The sequence below is a fragment of the Porites lutea genome, chromosome 4, assembly GCF_958299795.1.
Source record: "Porites lutea chromosome 4, jaPorLute2.1, whole genome shotgun sequence".
Classification (NCBI taxonomy): domain Eukaryota; kingdom Metazoa; phylum Cnidaria; class Anthozoa; order Scleractinia; family Poritidae; genus Porites; species Porites lutea.
This window is the reverse complement of record NC_133204.1, coordinates 32,932,921-32,951,223: the sequence shown is the minus strand read 5'-3', so window position 1 is coordinate 32,951,223 and position 18,303 is coordinate 32,932,921. Positions and strand designations below refer to the sequence as shown.

At 35.5% G+C, this 18,303-nt stretch overlaps 1 protein-coding gene across 4 annotated transcripts in view; it reads left to right on the top strand.

The window, feature by feature from the left end:
• The first annotated feature begins 2,128 nt into the window (after nucleotides 1–2,128).
• LOC140933334 (uncharacterized) overlaps nucleotides 2,129–18,303 on the top strand; it is a 37,387-nt gene continuing 21,212 nt past the window's right edge. Inside the window, exons 1-9 of one of the 4 annotated variants that reach the window (XM_073382868.1) lie at nucleotides 2,129–2,284; nucleotides 4,995–5,057; nucleotides 9,461–9,513; nucleotides 13,503–13,559; nucleotides 14,254–14,333; nucleotides 15,182–15,234; nucleotides 16,007–16,085; nucleotides 16,195–16,235; nucleotides 16,631–16,714. In XM_073382868.1, coding sequence (XP_073238969.1) covers nucleotides 2,216–2,284; nucleotides 4,995–5,057; nucleotides 9,461–9,513; nucleotides 13,503–13,559; nucleotides 14,254–14,333; nucleotides 15,182–15,234; nucleotides 16,007–16,085; nucleotides 16,195–16,235; nucleotides 16,631–16,714 — 579 coding nt within the window. In that variant the 5' untranslated portion in view covers nucleotides 2,129–2,215. Of the gene's footprint in view, nucleotides 2,285–2,397; nucleotides 2,619–2,703; nucleotides 2,898–4,994; nucleotides 5,058–9,460; nucleotides 9,514–13,502; nucleotides 13,560–14,253; nucleotides 14,334–15,181; nucleotides 15,235–16,006; nucleotides 16,086–16,194; nucleotides 16,236–16,630; nucleotides 16,715–18,303 lie in introns of those variants that run through there. The other 3 variants (XM_073382869.1, XM_073382870.1, XM_073382871.1) reach the window with 3 other exon arrangements.

Below are 18,303 nucleotides of genomic sequence, written 5' to 3'. Positions count from 1 at the left end.
CGCGCATTTACAAGGCCCTAAAGCTTTTTACTGACTTGCAAGGACCCATCTGTTATAAAGATCCCCCAAAAAAGGGATAAATCTCATAGTTTATTAGATATAATCGTGTAAAGTTTGCTTATCATTTTCACATAAATTATGACCTAAATTTGCAAATCGCTGAATTTCTCGAACTGGGTCTTGCGATTTAGGTTAAACTCTGTTCAACGCAAGGCACTAATACGCACTATACGTAGCCGAGAGATTTTCACGAAAAAATGCCGGCAACAGCAGAATTTCGACTCAGACCCGAAAGAGGCGTGGCACTATAACCACGTGACATTTACTCCGATCGCCACATACGGCCACATCCGGCCCTGAAAATCGGCAAATGCTTCACGAAGACAATCACTTCTTGATTTCACGAAGGAAATACGTTGCATATGGTCTCTTGCAATGTAGTATTTTAATTGGTTACTTAGAGACAAATGGAATTTTCTCTCCGTCAAAGGCGTAATATTCACTAAAAAAATCGTCCCGTGTCTAACAGTCTAACAAAAAATCATGCAGTCAAGATATACCGAGCGGCATTGACCCAAGAACAAATATAGGTGTTTTCAGAAAAAAGGTCTCCTTGAATACCGTTATTTTACAGGTTAAAATTTATCCTTGCACTGAAGAATTAACCCAAAATGTATATTGGATTGGCCACAACTGTCATATTTAAAACCCAAATATGGCAAAGTTATAATGAGGCCAATATGTGCCTAAAAAATATGCACATGAAGTTAGTCTTGTAAGTAATAAATTAGGAACCATCTGAAAAATTAAGGGTGCTAACGCCCCAACCCTTTTCCCTCACCACGAAAGCCCTTCTCTCCTCAAGGTCTATGAATCAGGGGTTTGAGAGGCAGATGTATGTCCCATTACTGATCATGGTGATTAAAGACTGTTCATGGACGACTGGGCCAAGCTGCTGACTAGAACGAGGAGGCCGAAGCTCTTTTTGGGCCTGTCAGGGGCCCATCCATCACGAAGTAAAATTTTTAAGACAGTTAGAGTACCTTGAGTACAGTATTCCGCAAATGTTCTGTAGTCTTTCCTTGGCTTCCTTAAACTGCAAAGGGTAGTTCCTCTTTCCTCAGAGCTACGCGACGAGCAAAAATGTAAAGTTATGGACATCTACTGTGACTCAAAAAAAAAAAAAAGAGGCTGTTCGCCGTCTATGGTTTCCCTTGCAGTCTGGGACTGTACCGATCAGGTTTGAAACAGCCATGGCGCCTGCATATACATTTGAACCACTTCACACTTAAAAACCATCCTTGACTCCGCTCTAGATCTTAGCCAAGCAGAACCAATACTTAGAAGCAATACCATTCATACTAAAGACAGGCCCCTCAATAATGCTAACTTTGAAACTTGGGCTTCAAGTCACCGTAACAATGCGCGGCTAATCCCTGGCATCATTAACAGTCGCTTGTAAAAACCATTTTGCCAACTTCCCTGGTTTTTCTTTCATTCTGTTTTAAGCTTGTATTACACAGAATGAGATAATTCTAAAATGACCTTAGCAAACTTGTATTATTATCATCATTATTATTATTTTACTGTTATGATTTTTGCTATTACAGGATTATCATTATTATTAATTAAAAATTGTGAAAAAATTTGTCTTAAAACATTTTAAGAATTCTTAAAAACGTCAAAAACTGATAGGACGATGTTTCGACGTTAAGTCATTATCGATGTTTTCTAGAATTTTTTTTGTCAATTTTTCATAGCTAATATTATTTTTATTGTTACTATGGTTATTATTATTACTATTATATCACTGCTTTAAGTCTAGCAGCTAGTACCGTATTTGGCGAAATCGTTACAGGTCACTCCAAATTCCTAGAGATTCTTGCTATAGCTCTTTCAGAGTTTTTTTGTATAATATATTTTAATGCATAAGTTAGGAACCAAATTAGTAAATTTTATTTTCTTTTTTCTTCATTTCTGTATATAAAATGGATTTGGAAAATAAACCTAAGATTGAAAGAGTAGCAAATTAAAATACGTTCCGGTAATTCCAAGAATTCAATCACAGGAAATTCGTCACGCTGTGATCCAGCGCTTAATCACGTGATCAAGTGCACCCGGAAGAACTCTGTGGCTTCCGAAACCACAGTATGTAATTCTGTGTTGAAGCCAGAAGGAAGTTGGTCTTTCTGTATGGTAAAACTCGAAGTGGAAGATGTCGAGCTTAACAGAAGCCTCCATTCACGACTGGGACGTGGATAAAATGATATTCTGGTTGACAAAGGTATGCAATTAACGATTAAACACGAGTGTATTAACGACTGTGTTATGTTGGCCTTCAGCCGGTTATAGCTCGAGTTTGGATCCTCAATATCGCTTTCATTGACTACGTGTTCTGGTATTCCTCTAAAAATGTCGCTAGTATCGGGGACTAGAATTGATTGAAAGCCATTTGTCATTCATCATTTTGGCCATCGACTCCTTAAACTGACAATTTTGAAGTTGAAGTGTTGACGATTTCGCCGAGTAAACTAACTAGTTAACGTGAACGGTGACAGGTTATGAATCGTGCAAGACTTCATAGATTGTTTGGTCCCTCATTACGTGTACGACTGCGGGTATGTGATTTGTTATCTGATTTCCTGACCTTAATTCTTGGAAAGGACATAATTTCTTCTTATTATGTAAACAGCTTGCACAAATTGCGCTAATGTTACGCAAACCTCTCGCAGATTCTTAATGATATTTCGTAAGAGATTCTTGAATCTTTACACTGATCAATAGCAAACAGAGTAACGTCTCAGCTAATAATTCACTGAATCCAAAACTTTTGCTTTGAGCTTATATACGTCGAGCTTTGTTCGAGGAATATGTGGACGGACAAAAAGACAATTAAGGTATATCTTGTTTGAATCTGTTCAATCAGTAAGCATGTATTCAAGTTTTCCCATGATATGCGAACCTTGTACTGTTAATCTAGCTGGTATAATTTTTGCGCAGAGTCTAGTTACCCTTTTATCCATCTCTTCAACTCAATCTTAAGTATTAATTAAACAGTTTAACTTATAAATCATTCATATTTTGTGCTGGGCCCAAAACTTCATCTTTTTGGAGTTTTAACAGTTTTGGCTAACTTCATAGAATAACAAACAATAAATTATTGTTGCATGAGGTTTTTGTGATATCCGGACAAATCAAGGTCAAGTTAAGAGTGATTAGCCAAGGCATATACTCACCAAGACCTTGATTATTCCGGATATAGTAAAAACCGAATCTAATAACATTGTTTTATCATACAATGTTTTGAAAAAAATTAACCACAAATACACTGTCACACAGAGCACAGTTTGACATGGCTTTTGGAAATTATGCATTGTACATTCAGTACCCGATAGATTGGTCAGTTATATGCCAGCAGATAACAAACTATTCTTCAGGATGTACTGATTTCCAAAATTAACTGTAAGCTTTTAGTCAATGAGAGGAAAAATATTGAGTACAATGTACAGCATTAATTGTTATTGGATGAGACTGAGTATGATATGAAGAATTACGCAGATCCAGAGGGGCTGGTGGACAACACCCTCCAAGATTTGCATAATGTCGTACAAAAAAAGCCAAATCCCATAATTGACTTTTAATTCTTTTAAAATATTTCCAACTGACATGCAACCAAAAAAATGCTTATCTCAATCTATGTAAAGTTCCCATTCTTCAAATAGTAGTTGTCATCCCTTGATTGCTATTCTTGCTATGCTTTTCCACAGTCCATGCTTGGTTATTTCTTCTTTGCAAAACATGTGAAATCCTCTGCAATTTTCTCCAACTCTGACAAAAAAGTATACAGCGTACTCGAGGGTGTTGGGAGAATTTCTGTAGAACCTATACAAACCCTCAACTTTGTCTTGGTTTTGTGTAACTGCCTTGAATCCCCCCGTCATCTTCTTGTGCTTATATCTGGCTATGCAGCTAGAGAAAACATTTTCTATTGCTTTATACAAAAATGACGTATAATGTGCAATCTTGCTGGCTACAATTAAATAATATTCTATCATTTATTTCATATGGCAAAAAGGAATTATGCGCTTCCTTTATTCATTAGTAAAGCATATGCAAAATGCTATTGTTCAGGTTTACTTTGGTGGCTGGTCCCAGCAACAAAAGGTTTTTAGTAAACTTTTATAGTTCCACTTAGGCCCTGTTCAGACACCAAACTTTTCATGAGGCGAACCTAATTGGAATTAAGGCTGATCCAAACTATTTAGACCACCTGAATTGATGCATACGCCGATCTTAATTCCAGCCGAACTTATTTCAAAAGTCAGGAGAAAAATGCTCATTTTGGTCAAACTGCTTGCAAAAATACTTTATATTATAATTTATGCTAGGCTAGGCGTGAAGAATGGCTGAGCCATTCTAAATTGAAATAGGCGTTCCTAATTGATTCAGATGCTTAACTTTTCATGTATGAAAAGATCGGCGTCTGAACGAGGCCTTACTTCCAATTACTAATTTCCTAAACTAAAGGGTAGTTCTCCACTGTGATTTTGTACTTTCCACCTGAGTCCCTCCCTTTGTACAACTGTAGGTTGGTGTTGTTGTTTATAATCAGTAAATTATGTTAGTTGACCCCTGATAATTCACTTTTGGTTTAAATAAGTCTTACTGGACAGCAAGACTTCCTCAAACTTTTATTTTTGTGCAAATGTTTTGTTACACCCTTGATAATTTGCCATTATTTTCATCCCTTCATAAGCACATGCTGAATGAGACAGCGTGAAATAATAGTAATGTAATGTATGTGTACACTTGTTCCATTTAGTGTTTTTGTGTATAACTATTTTTATTTATACCATATTATCCTTAAGGTGCTTGAGTGCCTGCTGCACAGGAAAAGTCAATGGTGGTAGCAGTGTAAATTGATGAGATTTTATGAAATGTTTAGTATTATATATTAATTGTATATAATGAGGTTCTCAATTCTGTTACTGCAGGAAGGTCTTCGGGACTGTATCGGACCCTTTTCATCAAAGAAAATAAATGGATTGACATTTCTTGTAAGTATGTGAATCAATAATTTTTTTCATGGTCCACCGGCCTTTATCTGAAAGGCTGTAATTGCGGCGATTTGCTTTTGTTTTGTCAAATTTATGTTTGGTAAACTTTACAATGAGTTTCGTTGTTTGTTTGTTGTCTGTTGTTCTTACTATAGAAACCTTTCCTCTTTAACTTGTTCAGTGCATTATTTGGGGGTGAAGATGGGCCTGCACCAAAGTTATTATAATAATATTATACCAACTATTGGTACAAGTCAAAGTTTGTGTATATAATGAAAGTTCAGTTGTTGAGAACTACCTGTCATGTACAAAGCTACAAACAACATTGTTGGCTGGTTTTGCCTCTTCTCGGTCACATACATTACCAGAAAGCTTTCAAACAGCATTTTTTGGCAAAGTTTTCGGTGGCAAATGACTTAAAATTGTGGGTTTTGGCACTTTTGAGGATCGAGTGCACTTTATGATGTCACCTTGTCACTAAAATGTCCTAGTCAACAATTTCTTGCGGTAATTTCCAAAATGTACTCAAAAGTCATTTTTTATTGAAAAAGTTCTGCAATGGATGGTTCTGCAAGGGTTGATTTGAGTCAAGGAGTAGCTTTTTACAGGGTTTGTACAGAGCCTTGAATTCTTGAAATTCACCCAGCAATTTTCCACACCTGGAAAAAGTCTGGAAAATAGAGGTAAAGTCTTGAAAAAATGGTAAAAAGTCTTGATTTTTTTTTTTGAAAGTTACAACAAGTGCTTCACAAGGGACATTTTTTTTTCATGTGGGTCAAATCTTATTCAATCTCACCTGCATGTCATTGAAAAAGCTTTGTTCCCGCGTTTTTTTAAGGTCTCTATTAAGGAGGCCGCATGGTCGGGTGGTCAGTGGCCACTCGCAATCCGGCAGTCCCAGCAGGTTCAAATCCCTCTCTGGTGACTTTCTAGATTTGTTCTTGGCCGTCCCTAGTTCAAATCCTTGGCCATGCTTGTAAATAGCCAACTTGTTGCCTCCTGCCGGTTGGGGTTTTTAATCCTGTTATGTTGTATTTGAATTATTTGTTTCTAAGTATTTGAGTGGAGTGCCTGAGCTGTAAACTAGCAGGATAAGCTAAGTGCACTTTCCACCATAAACAAACCTTTAAACCTCCCTTAAACCTATTTGATAACCTTGAATCTTGAAACAGAAATTATTTTTTTGGAAAAAGTCTGGAAAAAGTCTTGAATTTTGCATCAAAAATCTTTACAAACCCTGTTTTTGTCAAATAACTTTTGTTTCTTAATGTGACAGCTGGAATTCTTACAATTGCTGCACAGTTAACGGAATTCTGTACTGTATATGTCACACTCTTACCATAGGAAAAAATAACAGATTCCCATTTTTGGATATTTTATAGGGTATTTAAAGAATACCCATAAAAATCCCAAATTTGGCAAAGTGAGACAAGTCCCAACCAGGGAATTCCCAACCAAGTTCCCTGGTTGGGACTTGTCTCACTCCTCCAAATTTAGGATTTTTGTGCTGGGTATTCTTTAAATACCCTACACTATCCAAAAATGGGAATCTGTTATTTTTTCCTGTGTACAGTATTGCACCTGTCAGTATACAATGTATAAATACTGACTTTTGTGAATTCTCTCTTTTATACAGTTCTGTATTTGAATGAGATTATCCGGAAAATATTTTTCTGGTGGTTTAATTTACCACATGAGGCAGCTCAAATGGCTTTAAATTTAAAGAGAGGGTTGCCTGTATGTAACTTGACCCTGAAGCAGAAAACTCCAAAGAACAACCCCAGTTCAAGTTGTTAAAGGGTGAACTAAGCAATTTTAATTTAGAGTGATGTTATGGTTTATCACTGGACATGCACAGTGCCATAGACAATAAAATTGAAATGAAGGTAGTCATGCAAATGATAGTGCATTAAATGGTTTTTAGTTCATTGTCAATTTTGTTTTGCATCTCAAATTGATCTCTGTCACAATTTTTTTTTTAAATAAAGCATGAAAGTGATGTTTAATCAGATGTACTCTACAGTTACATTGTATATGGTCATTTAGATGTTTTATCAATTCGATTTAAAATTAAAGAGACCTTGTGATAATTCACATTCACGATTAGTGGACCAATCATTCAAAGTTTAATTTAGGCTTGTTCAAAATTACACCCATGCAGACACCCTGCTGAAGGAATCTTCTTTGTGTTATGTGTTTGACTTGTTAAGTCTTTAAGTCCTGCACAGACTAACAGATCATACAATTTTTTTATTATTTCAGAGATCTAAACTGGCTGTGTTTTTTTCTTTTTAATAAGTTTTTTAAAATTCTTTTTGTGCCTTCACTACATGCAAATTAAGTAGAACAGCAGTTTAAATGTTTTTGCCTTTATATGGTAAATTTGAGTTGAGCATGCATCAGTCTGTTTGTAATTTTAGCAAGTTCTTTTGTCATCAGAACTATTAATAACTTCATACATGTATATATGCCTCGCCCACAATTCATTGATCATTTTTACATAGATGTGTATCTTGAAATTCGTTAACAATGGCTGTCAAATATAAATATATATAAACATAAATAGAAGTTTATTGCGTGTTTTCCTGTAAACAAACGTGGTTCACTCAATGCAATACAAAGGGCTATATTGTCCCTATATTCTAATATAATTAATGTTCTGAAATCATTGCCTTGACTTGTGATAATCAAGGTGCCCAAATTAACATTCTTGCTTGTTCTTTTTCTGCTTTACCCGGCCTGATGAAGGTATTGTTTCTGTACAAGTTATAAAGATGTAAAGTGTCAACAACTATTGAACATAATTGTCAAAAAAATATATAATTTTTAAAACCTATTTACGTATATATGTACGTGTGTGTCACGATATCTGATCGATTCCAATCTACATTTCAGGAAAATATGAGGAGATATACTGTATTTGGTCAATATTTTTAACAGCCCTCACAGAGTGGCGAGCATATTTTAAATAGTTTAGAATGTGGTAGTGAATTATTAGGTAATAAAGATTAAAGTGAGAGGAGACTGTACATGCTGCTTAACAACTTTGTTAATGCATGGTTTTACCTCGGGATTTTCTCAAACATCAGAGCATGATGCTTGAGATAAAGGTACATGTACATAATTTGTAGTTAATTTTTATTCATTTAATTTATATGAAAGTCATTCTACTTTAAATTTATAAGGGAAAGTAGGGAAACTTAGTTTCAATAGTTATGAGTCACACAAGTTACTAAGAGGTGCTGATGGAGAGGGGTGGTCAAAGATAAATGCTTCAAGAATGTCAATCTATGAAATTGGAAGGAGTTCTTTTAAAAATTGGGAAGCTTGCAATTCCTGCATTGGATAAGATATCTTTATGTATTGGGCTCTTCGCCTTTTGGCCTATAGCGAGGTACAATTCCCAGTATTGCAGTAATAATTAAATGCCTTTTTCCCCATGGGTTCATAGGATACACTTTAAGTTGACAGTTGTCTTTGACAATTCAAAGATATTTAACACAATGTATCATAAAATAAATCTGTGACAAATTAAAATGAAATAAATGTTTTTAATATTATGTAATGTTTACAACGTGAAAAGCAGTGTCTCATCAGTTTTCATTGAAAATTCCACAGTCTCTCAGTGAAAGTATTATTTTTTGATGTTATAAAACGTTTTATTAGTGTTTTGAACAGCTTTAAAAATATGTCACTGAAATATTCAATTTCTGCTGTTACTGGTAGAACGTATAATTTAAAAACCAAGCAATCTGAAAATAACAAAGGTTAGTGAACAATTGTTATGCAAATAATATATTTTGTGACATTTTTGTAACTGAAGGGCACAGTTGAAGTGTCCATGTGCCGTCACAAAGATGTCGCTATCCAAAATGAATTTTCCACAAATTATTGAGAACCGTGTAATAGAAACTAATATTGTTCTAGGATGAAAAGTGTCACATAAATCTATCCGAAATACAATCCTTAAGGGCCCATTATTGAAACGTTTTTGAAATTTGAAATTTGCCTTGCTTAATGTACTGATGGCTTTGAACAGTAGTTTTTATGTGGAAGTTTTCACTCTTGATTGAATTGCACATTAGGATAAATTTAAATAATTTTTGTTGTTCTTATTCTTAATATGTAGATTGTTTTCTCATAATTAGCATTTCATAATTTCAGTCATTCAACACAGACATTTTTCCACTGAGGCTGAATTCATCTCCCAGTTTCCTGACCGTTCAGTTACATCCTTTGATGAATCTTACCTGCACTATAACCTGCTGATGGTAGTTTGGATAGTTTTGAAATATCACTCAGAATTTTATAATAAATATTGCTAAATAACACTACAATTATTTATTATTGATATTTATATTGGTCTTTTGTAATTTGATATATTTTCCTCTTGTTTTTTTCAGAACTTATCAGAATTTGATATAAAAACCTTTCAAATATCTCAAGAGAGCAAGAGGTCAGACTTGAATTTTTCTTTTGATTAATACTTTAAGTACTTTGTTGGTTGCTGCAGTATTAAAAAATAATAATGTTTATTTTTTTTAATATGTACCTGTACTTTTCCATATAATTTAACAGTGCAAATTTTATCCAGTCTTGAAAAGTCAGTGAATTTTAGGTGGATTCCTTGAAAAGTGCTTGAATTTCATTTTTCCTTGGAAAGTCCTTAAACGTCTGTGCAAGTCTTTCAAAAGTCCTTGAATTTTCTTCAACTTTGAATGAAGTGGCCTGGAAAGTGTTTTTTAAATGCTTTTTGGTTGTCCAAGGCAGAATATAAATCATAGCTCACAGAGAAGTTAAGGTGATTTACATAACTGATAAAAAGTTTTTAATTTGTTGTGTAAGAATTACATGTAACTATCAATTTAACCCTTTAAGCCCCAATGGTGACCAAGATCAATTTTCTCCTAATGATATCCTTACCTTGTTAAGAGATAAGGTTATGAGAATTACTGAAATGATCACTAAAGAGAAAATGCTTTGATCTTTTATCAAATTCTCTCAACTACCTCTTTAAGGAAATGTATAGAGATCAGTTTGGAGAATAGGTATGTGGGTATTGGTGCTTAAAGGGTTAAGACAAGTGAACTGAAAATGTAGAGAAGTTGGTGGAGGAAACAGTTCAAGCCTAAAAGTCCAGTTAGGATGGACTGGGAATGCGTATCTTTGCACAGTCTGTGAAATTAAATTGAAAGTGTAATGTGGTTCTTGAAAAGTCCTCTTAAAAAATGGTTGCAGTTTTTTGTATGAACCCTGTTGTCTTTGGTCACTGTTTCCAACCAAAAGTCCCACCCTTAGAAAAAATTCTACCCTGCAAAAACCCTGTGAGAGCCCCGTAAAATCCTGTTTCCAGCCCTGTTTACGTTCTTTCAGGGCTGTAAACTGGCTGTAACAGGGCTGTGACAAAGCTGCAACTTACCTGAGTTAAAACAAGTGGAGCTGTGACAGGGCCGTAAAAGTGTACATAGTTAAGTGTAACAAGCCTGTTACATGGCTGTGAAAATATCCAGTTACCGTAACAGGGTTAAGACAGGGCTTAGCCTAGTAATGCCAAAGAACTAGGAAAGGGATGCAGAATCATGGCTGTGTTAGGTACATTTGACAGTAACCAGGTTACTGCAGAGCTGTGCAGGGGCGTAGCCAGGATTTTTCAAAGGGGGGGGGGGGGGGTCACAGAGGCTACTCACCAGATTGTCATGTCGAACTCCACGCCCATATTAACTAAAGACAAGAGCCGTTGACGAAAATACTTCACAAAAAAACAAATTTTAAAAAAGTGGGCTTTTCAACAATGGCTTTTACAGCCAAGATATTGTCATGGCGTTTTCGCTACCTGAATATTGTAGGTTGTTTGCTCAAAAGAAGGCCTACCAAGGAGGGGGGGTCAAGGGCACCCCAGGACCCCCCCCCTAGCTACGCCCCTGCTGTGAGATCACATAATGGATAATAATCAAAGTACAGTAGTGTAGCCAAGTAAGGTCAACTCTATAAATCATGAAAGATGGCAGTATTTTTGAAAGTCTAAAAGTGTTAAAAGAAGCGAGGGTCGGCTAGATCGTTAAAACAAATAAAACGAAAAAGAACTTGCTGAAAATGGAATCTCTAAATCATCAAACACGATTATTGTAAACCTTTTAATACGCTGTTTTTGGTTTTGTGTGGGTTTGCTTCGTTTTTTCTTATTCTTTTTCACTGACACCTACATTAATTACCGATTTTGTGGCTACCTTTGTAATTTGAAGTTGCTTTCTTAGCTAAGACTTTTATCTCATGTTAAAAACGAAGACCTTCTTTAATACGATCAGCTTACCATTTTTACAAACACCTATTTCATCAGCTCCTGTTCTTCCTGTTCTTTTAAATAAATAAAAAAACACCGCAGTAGCTTAATTACTTTTTTACAGCAATGTACTAAAAATGAAAGACTTTCAGATCACTTTAATTTGTTTTCCTGCATGAGAGATCTCTGCAAGCATGGAGATCGAGAGGCCTTCAATATTTTCATTACGTGACGGACACGCAATCGGTAATTCCTTGAAGAAATCTTAATCTTATTGGTCAGCACTTTTACCAGAAGATCGCATTACACATCTCCATTCCTGAAACTACTCGCGATCATTTTGAATGAAAGGCAAAGATATTCAGACGTTTTCTGCATCCAGTTTGGATTCAAAAAGTCTGTAGAGCATTTTTTGCTGCTTTTGAAGCAGAGAGTGAAAAAGTATCAGCAAAAAAATAACTGTGCTTTAAGCAGCTCTTAACGAATGGGAAACAGATCGATCTAGTGGACAGAAAACATTCCGCGGCACTTGCAAGATTCAAAGATTGTTTGCCCTGCAAGTTCATTTAGTACACCATGGAACAATTCAGCAACAACTGAACACCAATGGATTGGCTCTTTTCATGAGGAAATGTAACACATTGTGGATCATAAAGGAAAGACGATCGAGGTGAGCGATTTCAAATTAAGCTTGTTACAACGAACCAAAAAGAATTATTATAAACTGCCAACCTCGAAACCGTTGGTACAATGGAACTATTCCGCGTTTCGATCATCTCTTATAATTGCTGACAAAAATCGTTTTTTTGTTTTTTGACCTCGGTTATTGTAAAGTCGGCATTTTGACGTGCTAGTTGTACATTAAATCGAGTGACTATGACCAAGTGTTTAACAAGCCAGATCAGACTTTTGCATGCAGTTCAAATTTTGTTTTGTTTATGTTTTTACACATTGTAACATGTGATCGTGAAAAATAAAGTAACGTTAAGTTCTTAATTGACTATAATTATTTTCTGTTTTCCTTTATTGAAAGTGAATGTTTGTTGTTTGCATGGCTTTTGCTACTTAAGTGACCAAACAGACTAAACCGGCCATTAGTGGTTTAACTTTGAAGCTTTTTATGGGGCAAATCGTTCCTTTTTCATGAGTTCAAATATGCCTAAAAAGATAAATTTTCATCTTTAATAGATATGGAGTTATAAAAAATTATGTTCTGATAGCATTATAATCCTAATGTGTAGAAGTTAAACGGCTAGCCTGTCTAAAGTGTAGATTTTGTGAGAGGTAGTGTCACAACATTGGCACCTGGTAAAAAAACAGCCCTGTTAACTGCCAATTAACAAGTTGTAACAGGGTTGTGATGCATAAAACCTGTACCAAGGCTGCTAAAGGAATGCCAGAGTGTAAAAACAGCCTTGCTAACTGTGCCAATTCACGAGTTGTGGCAGGGATGTCCACCACAGGGTGGAAACAGGGTTGTAACATGGCTGTTACAGGGTGTCTACTAGGAAATTTTGAGTTAAACGTGACAGGGCTGTTCCAAGGCTGCTACAGTGTAGAAACAGCCTTGCTAACTGTGCCAAATGACGGGCTGTAACAGGGTTGTTACAGGTTAGTTTTACAACCCTGTTGCAGTGATGCTACAGAGCTCTTACAGGGTAGAAATTTTGTTAAGGGCAAGGCAATATAATGTTGCAAAATGAGTAGATTTGATGCAAGCTACAGCTAAAATCAGAAGAAAAAAAGAGCACTTTATTTGAGTGTCAATGTATTTAGCATGAAAGTACTAATTAGGGACACTATATTTTACGTCTCCAACTGGAGACGGGACTGCCATTTTACGTGGTCATCCCAGTTACGTGAAGGTCTAGCCTGTTGCAGTCCAAAGGGAGTACCTTCATTTCTCGGTTATTTTAAGACCCTGAGTATTGGTCCGGCCCCAGGAATCGAACCCGTGACCTCCCGCTCTGCAGTCAACACGCTCTACCGACTGAGCTAACACTGCCGCGGTAAACATTTTTTATTTAAAATCTTACCAATTTAAAGGGTTAACGCATGGAGTTTTAGTTAAATTTTCACTGACTTATGTACATTGTATTTGTAAGATTTATACTGTTGTACAAAGTGATACAATCTTTTTCATTGTTTTTTCTTTATTTTAACAGGAAACTTACAAAAGTTCTCAAAAGAATTAAAGGGAAAAAAAGACATGGTCATAGAAGGTATACTGGAAAAGAACATTATTGCACAATAATTTTAGTATTTTTACTTTTTGACAAAACTTGGACAGTGCAATTTCTCACTAGCTAGTTTAATTAAACATTTTAGCCCAAGAATATATTTCTGCACAGTGAGATGAAAAATGTTGTTATTATTATTATTATCATTTTTTAGCAAGCAAACATTATTATATTGTTTATTCATGTACATACCAAAATCCTCTGCTTGCATGTAGCTTGGCTAATCGAGGCCGGCAGTGGAAAACAAAAAGTAATTCACTAGGAAGGGGAGGAAAGGAAAGGAAGATTGAGAGCAGATCTACAGTTTGTATATTAATGTTGCATTAGATTTTGACTTTCGAATCATTATCAGTTGTCAAAATTTCACTCCTAGTGCAGAGCTCAATTAGACACATCTACTGTAGACAGCACCAGAACATGCGCCGTGAATTATGTGAATGTGTGTTGCTTCAGTAAAAAATATTGTAGTTCTGAGGAGAAAGATATAAATCTCTGTAGCCCCAAATTTCTTAATCCTGAGTACGTCCACAACACTTGAACGTGCACAGTTTATCTGTGTGTGTATGTAGCACACCATACTGTACAACCATTGTGGCATAAGTTTGCATACATTTGGCATGGCCATCATCATCACTGTGCACAGATAAATTTTGTTGTTTCTAATATTTAATTTTAGTTTTGAAGATGAGCCAAGAGAGATGAGAGAGCAAAAAAGACCGTCTGCCATACCAACACACATTGATCACCATGATGAAGGTATACCTTATTGAATTAATAATAACTGATTAAAGTAATAATTTACTTTATGGCTAATTTAATTATTAAATTAGCCATAAAGTAAATTTATGTCTCTATAGTGATTGAATCCTACAATCAATTTTCAAAAGGATTTGTAATGATTTTAGTGACTTAGAAACACAATAATAGTGTGAAAAATTTTATGCCACCAAAGGTATAGGGTAGAGGGTCCTTATTTCATGTCAGTACAATGTAGCTCAAAACAGTCATCTTACTAACAAACCTGAGGACAATGGTGCACTCATTTTACCCCCCCCCCCCCCTCTCTTCATCAGTGCTCTGTTTTACAGGTATTTAAAGCTTGCACAGAAAGGAAAGAAGTTGAAAGAAGGATTAGTGGTGGTCACACCTGGGAATTTAACTCAGGACCTCTTGCACAGAAAGCCTTGCACTAACCAACTGTGGTTATCCTTCCTCCAACGGGGCTACATTTTATTTCTCGTAGATGCTGCACATGTATCACCCAGTAGCTTGTATTTGACATGTACACTACAGGATGTCAAGCCATCAGTTCTAAAATCAGGACTAGCTGTTAAAATTAAAGCTAGGGATCCACAGGACACCTAGAATGATCACCTGTCCAAAATCATGCAGCAATTAAAAAAAAACACTTATGGTCAACAGAATGACAAAAACGATCACATTAAGGTGTTGCGATTTCTAATGTTTGGATAACAGCATTTGTGGAGAATAAATAAATAATAAATAGTGATAATGAATCATTTTATTCTATAAATTTACCCTGGATGTCAGGGTTAATATGAAAATTATGTGACTGAGTGTTTGTTATCATAATTATTTTTTAGGAGATGAAGGCTGGGGTTCTGATTTTGATTCTGAAGATGATGAATATCATGAGGTATGATTAATCAAGCTTGATATAATTATTATTTTTTTGTTAGATCACAATTTTAATACACACTTACATGTAGAACCTTAAATTAATTGGGTAATTCATCTGCTAAACTGTACTTCATACTATCTGCAGTCAAATATCGACCTACATTTATTTAGCCTTAGAAAACAGCCAACATTTCATGTTCCCACCAGTGTCGGAGAAAAAAAGGCACAGATTCCATGATGTGTCACTACTCAGATGTGGGTAATCCTTTTTTAACAAATACCCAGATCAGTATGACTGCAATTACTTGAATTTGCAAAAGATTTTTCATAGAGGAACCAATCCAAATACATGCAAAGATTTCTGAAGATTTTTTGATGGTTTCCAAAGGTTACCCATCAACACACAAAACCATTTCCATTTCTAGTTCCACGAAGTGTTCAGTTAAATGCTGTGACCCCTGGTATTAGCTTCGACCTTTCAAAATCAGGGATTTCGGATAAATTGCATTATTGTTTCACAAATGTACATAATTATGTACTTTTGATGTTTTTGCTTACACCGATTCAAGTAGTTTATTTTACTTTAATACTTGTATACTTTTTGGAAATGTACTGTCAGTGGTGGTTGTATTTAAGCTAGTTTTCTGTCAGGGGTGAAAACATGGTCCTTGAGCTAAGCTAGTATGAGATCAAAGCATTAATTTTGATCTGCCAACATCAGACTCTTCACATTAAAGGGCAAGAGCTGGCGTGTACAACTCAAAAGGAGACATTTTTTGTATTTGTAGGATGTAGACAGTGACAGTGGCTCAGGTGGAGAGTATATTGAACCAGAAGGAGATGATGTTTTCAGTCATCACGGAGATGGTGAGTTTAATTTATTCTTTAATTGTTCTTTAAAAAAAAAACTGCTATGATACATCTATCGTTAATGATAAGCAATAATTTGAATTTTTATTTTTCCTTTATTTTCTAGAATCAAACAATAAGGTGGTTCCTAATGTTCCACTTGGCCTGGTAAGATATGTTAATTTTCATAAAAAAGACATTTACCAGATGGTAAATGCAGTAAGTATATGGAATAGAACGCCTGAGGCACAAGCATAGTAAGACTTTGTAAAGGATAATTATTTTAAAGTTCAATATTAAGAATTGTAATTTTTTTTCTTGAATCATTCTATGAATGAATTCTTTTTTTTTAATGTAAACAAAAGCTTTTCGTAGCCAGAAGTATCCTAATTTGTTGTGTGTCTGTCTACAATAAATTATTATAATGTTGTAATTATTATTACATCTTATCACTGCATGGATTTTATCAACAGATTCAGGCCCTTTTTTCAGCCTTTTAGGACGGGTATCTCTCACACTTCGTTTTTTTTTTAAAAAATCTTTTATTCTCTGTATCACTTAAGGTTGCCCAGCTGAGAGCAGGTTTGAATGGAAGCATCGCCAGAAAGCCTTATAATAGTCCAGCTCATGGTCAGTCACCTGTGCAGGTCAGTCAAGCCATTTTATTCCCAGTCAAGTGTCTTAATTTAGTGAAAGTATTCTACTGAAGAGGTTTCATTTGAATGGTTACACCACAATTATTTATCCTCATGTTGAGTCTAAAATTGCTGCAGGTTGACAATTATCTCTCTGCAATATTCAAGCATTGTCCAGGAAAAAAACGTAACTGTTTTCTAATATCACAGGTTCTAAGACAGCTGGCTTTTAGAGGGGTTTTGGGTCATGCATACCCAGAAAATCTTTGAATTTTGATTTTTCATTTACTGGTAATTCCATCTTTTTAAATAATGTTTAATTTTCTGTAGAAAATAGTTAAGGTGGTCTGCATGTGGTCATGATATTTAAAAGTGTAATGTGTACAAAATTAAGATCATTAGATACATTGATGGATGGATGCAGTTTCAGTCTAATAATTTGATCCATTGGTAGATCTCTGTGATTGTATAAATGGCTCTGATCTGCAGGGTTCTAGCCTGAGAAAACAGCCAACATTCTATGACACCACCACTGTTTTCCCCGAAAAATGATGTCTGAGAAACAAGTGTGGAATTTCCATGCTGATGAAATGGCTTGACCAATTAGCAGAGTACAAGAGTACAATCTGTGAACCAGATCTAGGTAGTGACAGGTCCTCAGTATGGAATTTCTGTCTTTCCTCAGACATCATTTCGCAGAGAAAGCAGTGTTGGCGTCGCAGTATGTCAGCTGTTTTCTCAGGCTACAATGTTCTTTCTGCTCAGTTTACAATATTTGTATCTGATCTTCTCTGCAAAGGTGGCATTGAAATTTTAATGTCTGTACTTCAGAGCTGCTTCTTGACCGTTTATATTTTTGTATGAACATGAGTTTGATTCCTTATATTGTTCACATACAGTGTGCATGGTAGCAAATCTTAATTTCTCGAAATACTGGAAGTTTGTTTTCTAAGACTGCATCGGTGAATTACGTTACTGCGTCAAATGGGGCGCATAAAAAAACAGACCCAAGGATATGTACTCTTTTTTTTTTAAATTAAGTATTCGAAAACTTTACTGACAAGAACACTGACGGCCGCTTTATAAACTTACTTTGAACTTTTATAGCCTCTTACTGTCTCAATTGCTTCTTTGTTTGAGTCATTATTTCACTAGACAAACATCCAGGATTCTGCAGTAATTCGAGCCCAGGCTTTTTCAGTTGCCCAGAATGTTCCAAAAATTATGGCAACAAGGCGTCAGGCGAGTCTGACTCATGTAGAATACCTTTTGAGGGACCCCCTTTCTTGAAAAAGGGCCCCCTAAAATTACAGAAGAGGGCCCATTTGACCCTCATTGGCCAATTTCTAAAATAAACCCGGATTATGTACCATCACAAATAAATGCCAAATTTCAGCCTGTAGGCTCTTAAATTACTAGGTTCTTAAATTTGGGTTTTAACTGTAATGCATCCTTAAAAAAATGTATTAAACTGAAGGAAAACCGATAACAAGTTAGTATAACATCCTATGTTGGAGACTGTGTAAGGTGCTTTTGGTGCTTTACCCTGAAATTTTGTTGTGTTTGCTTTAAGTTTACTTCATTTTCCACATAGTTTTATG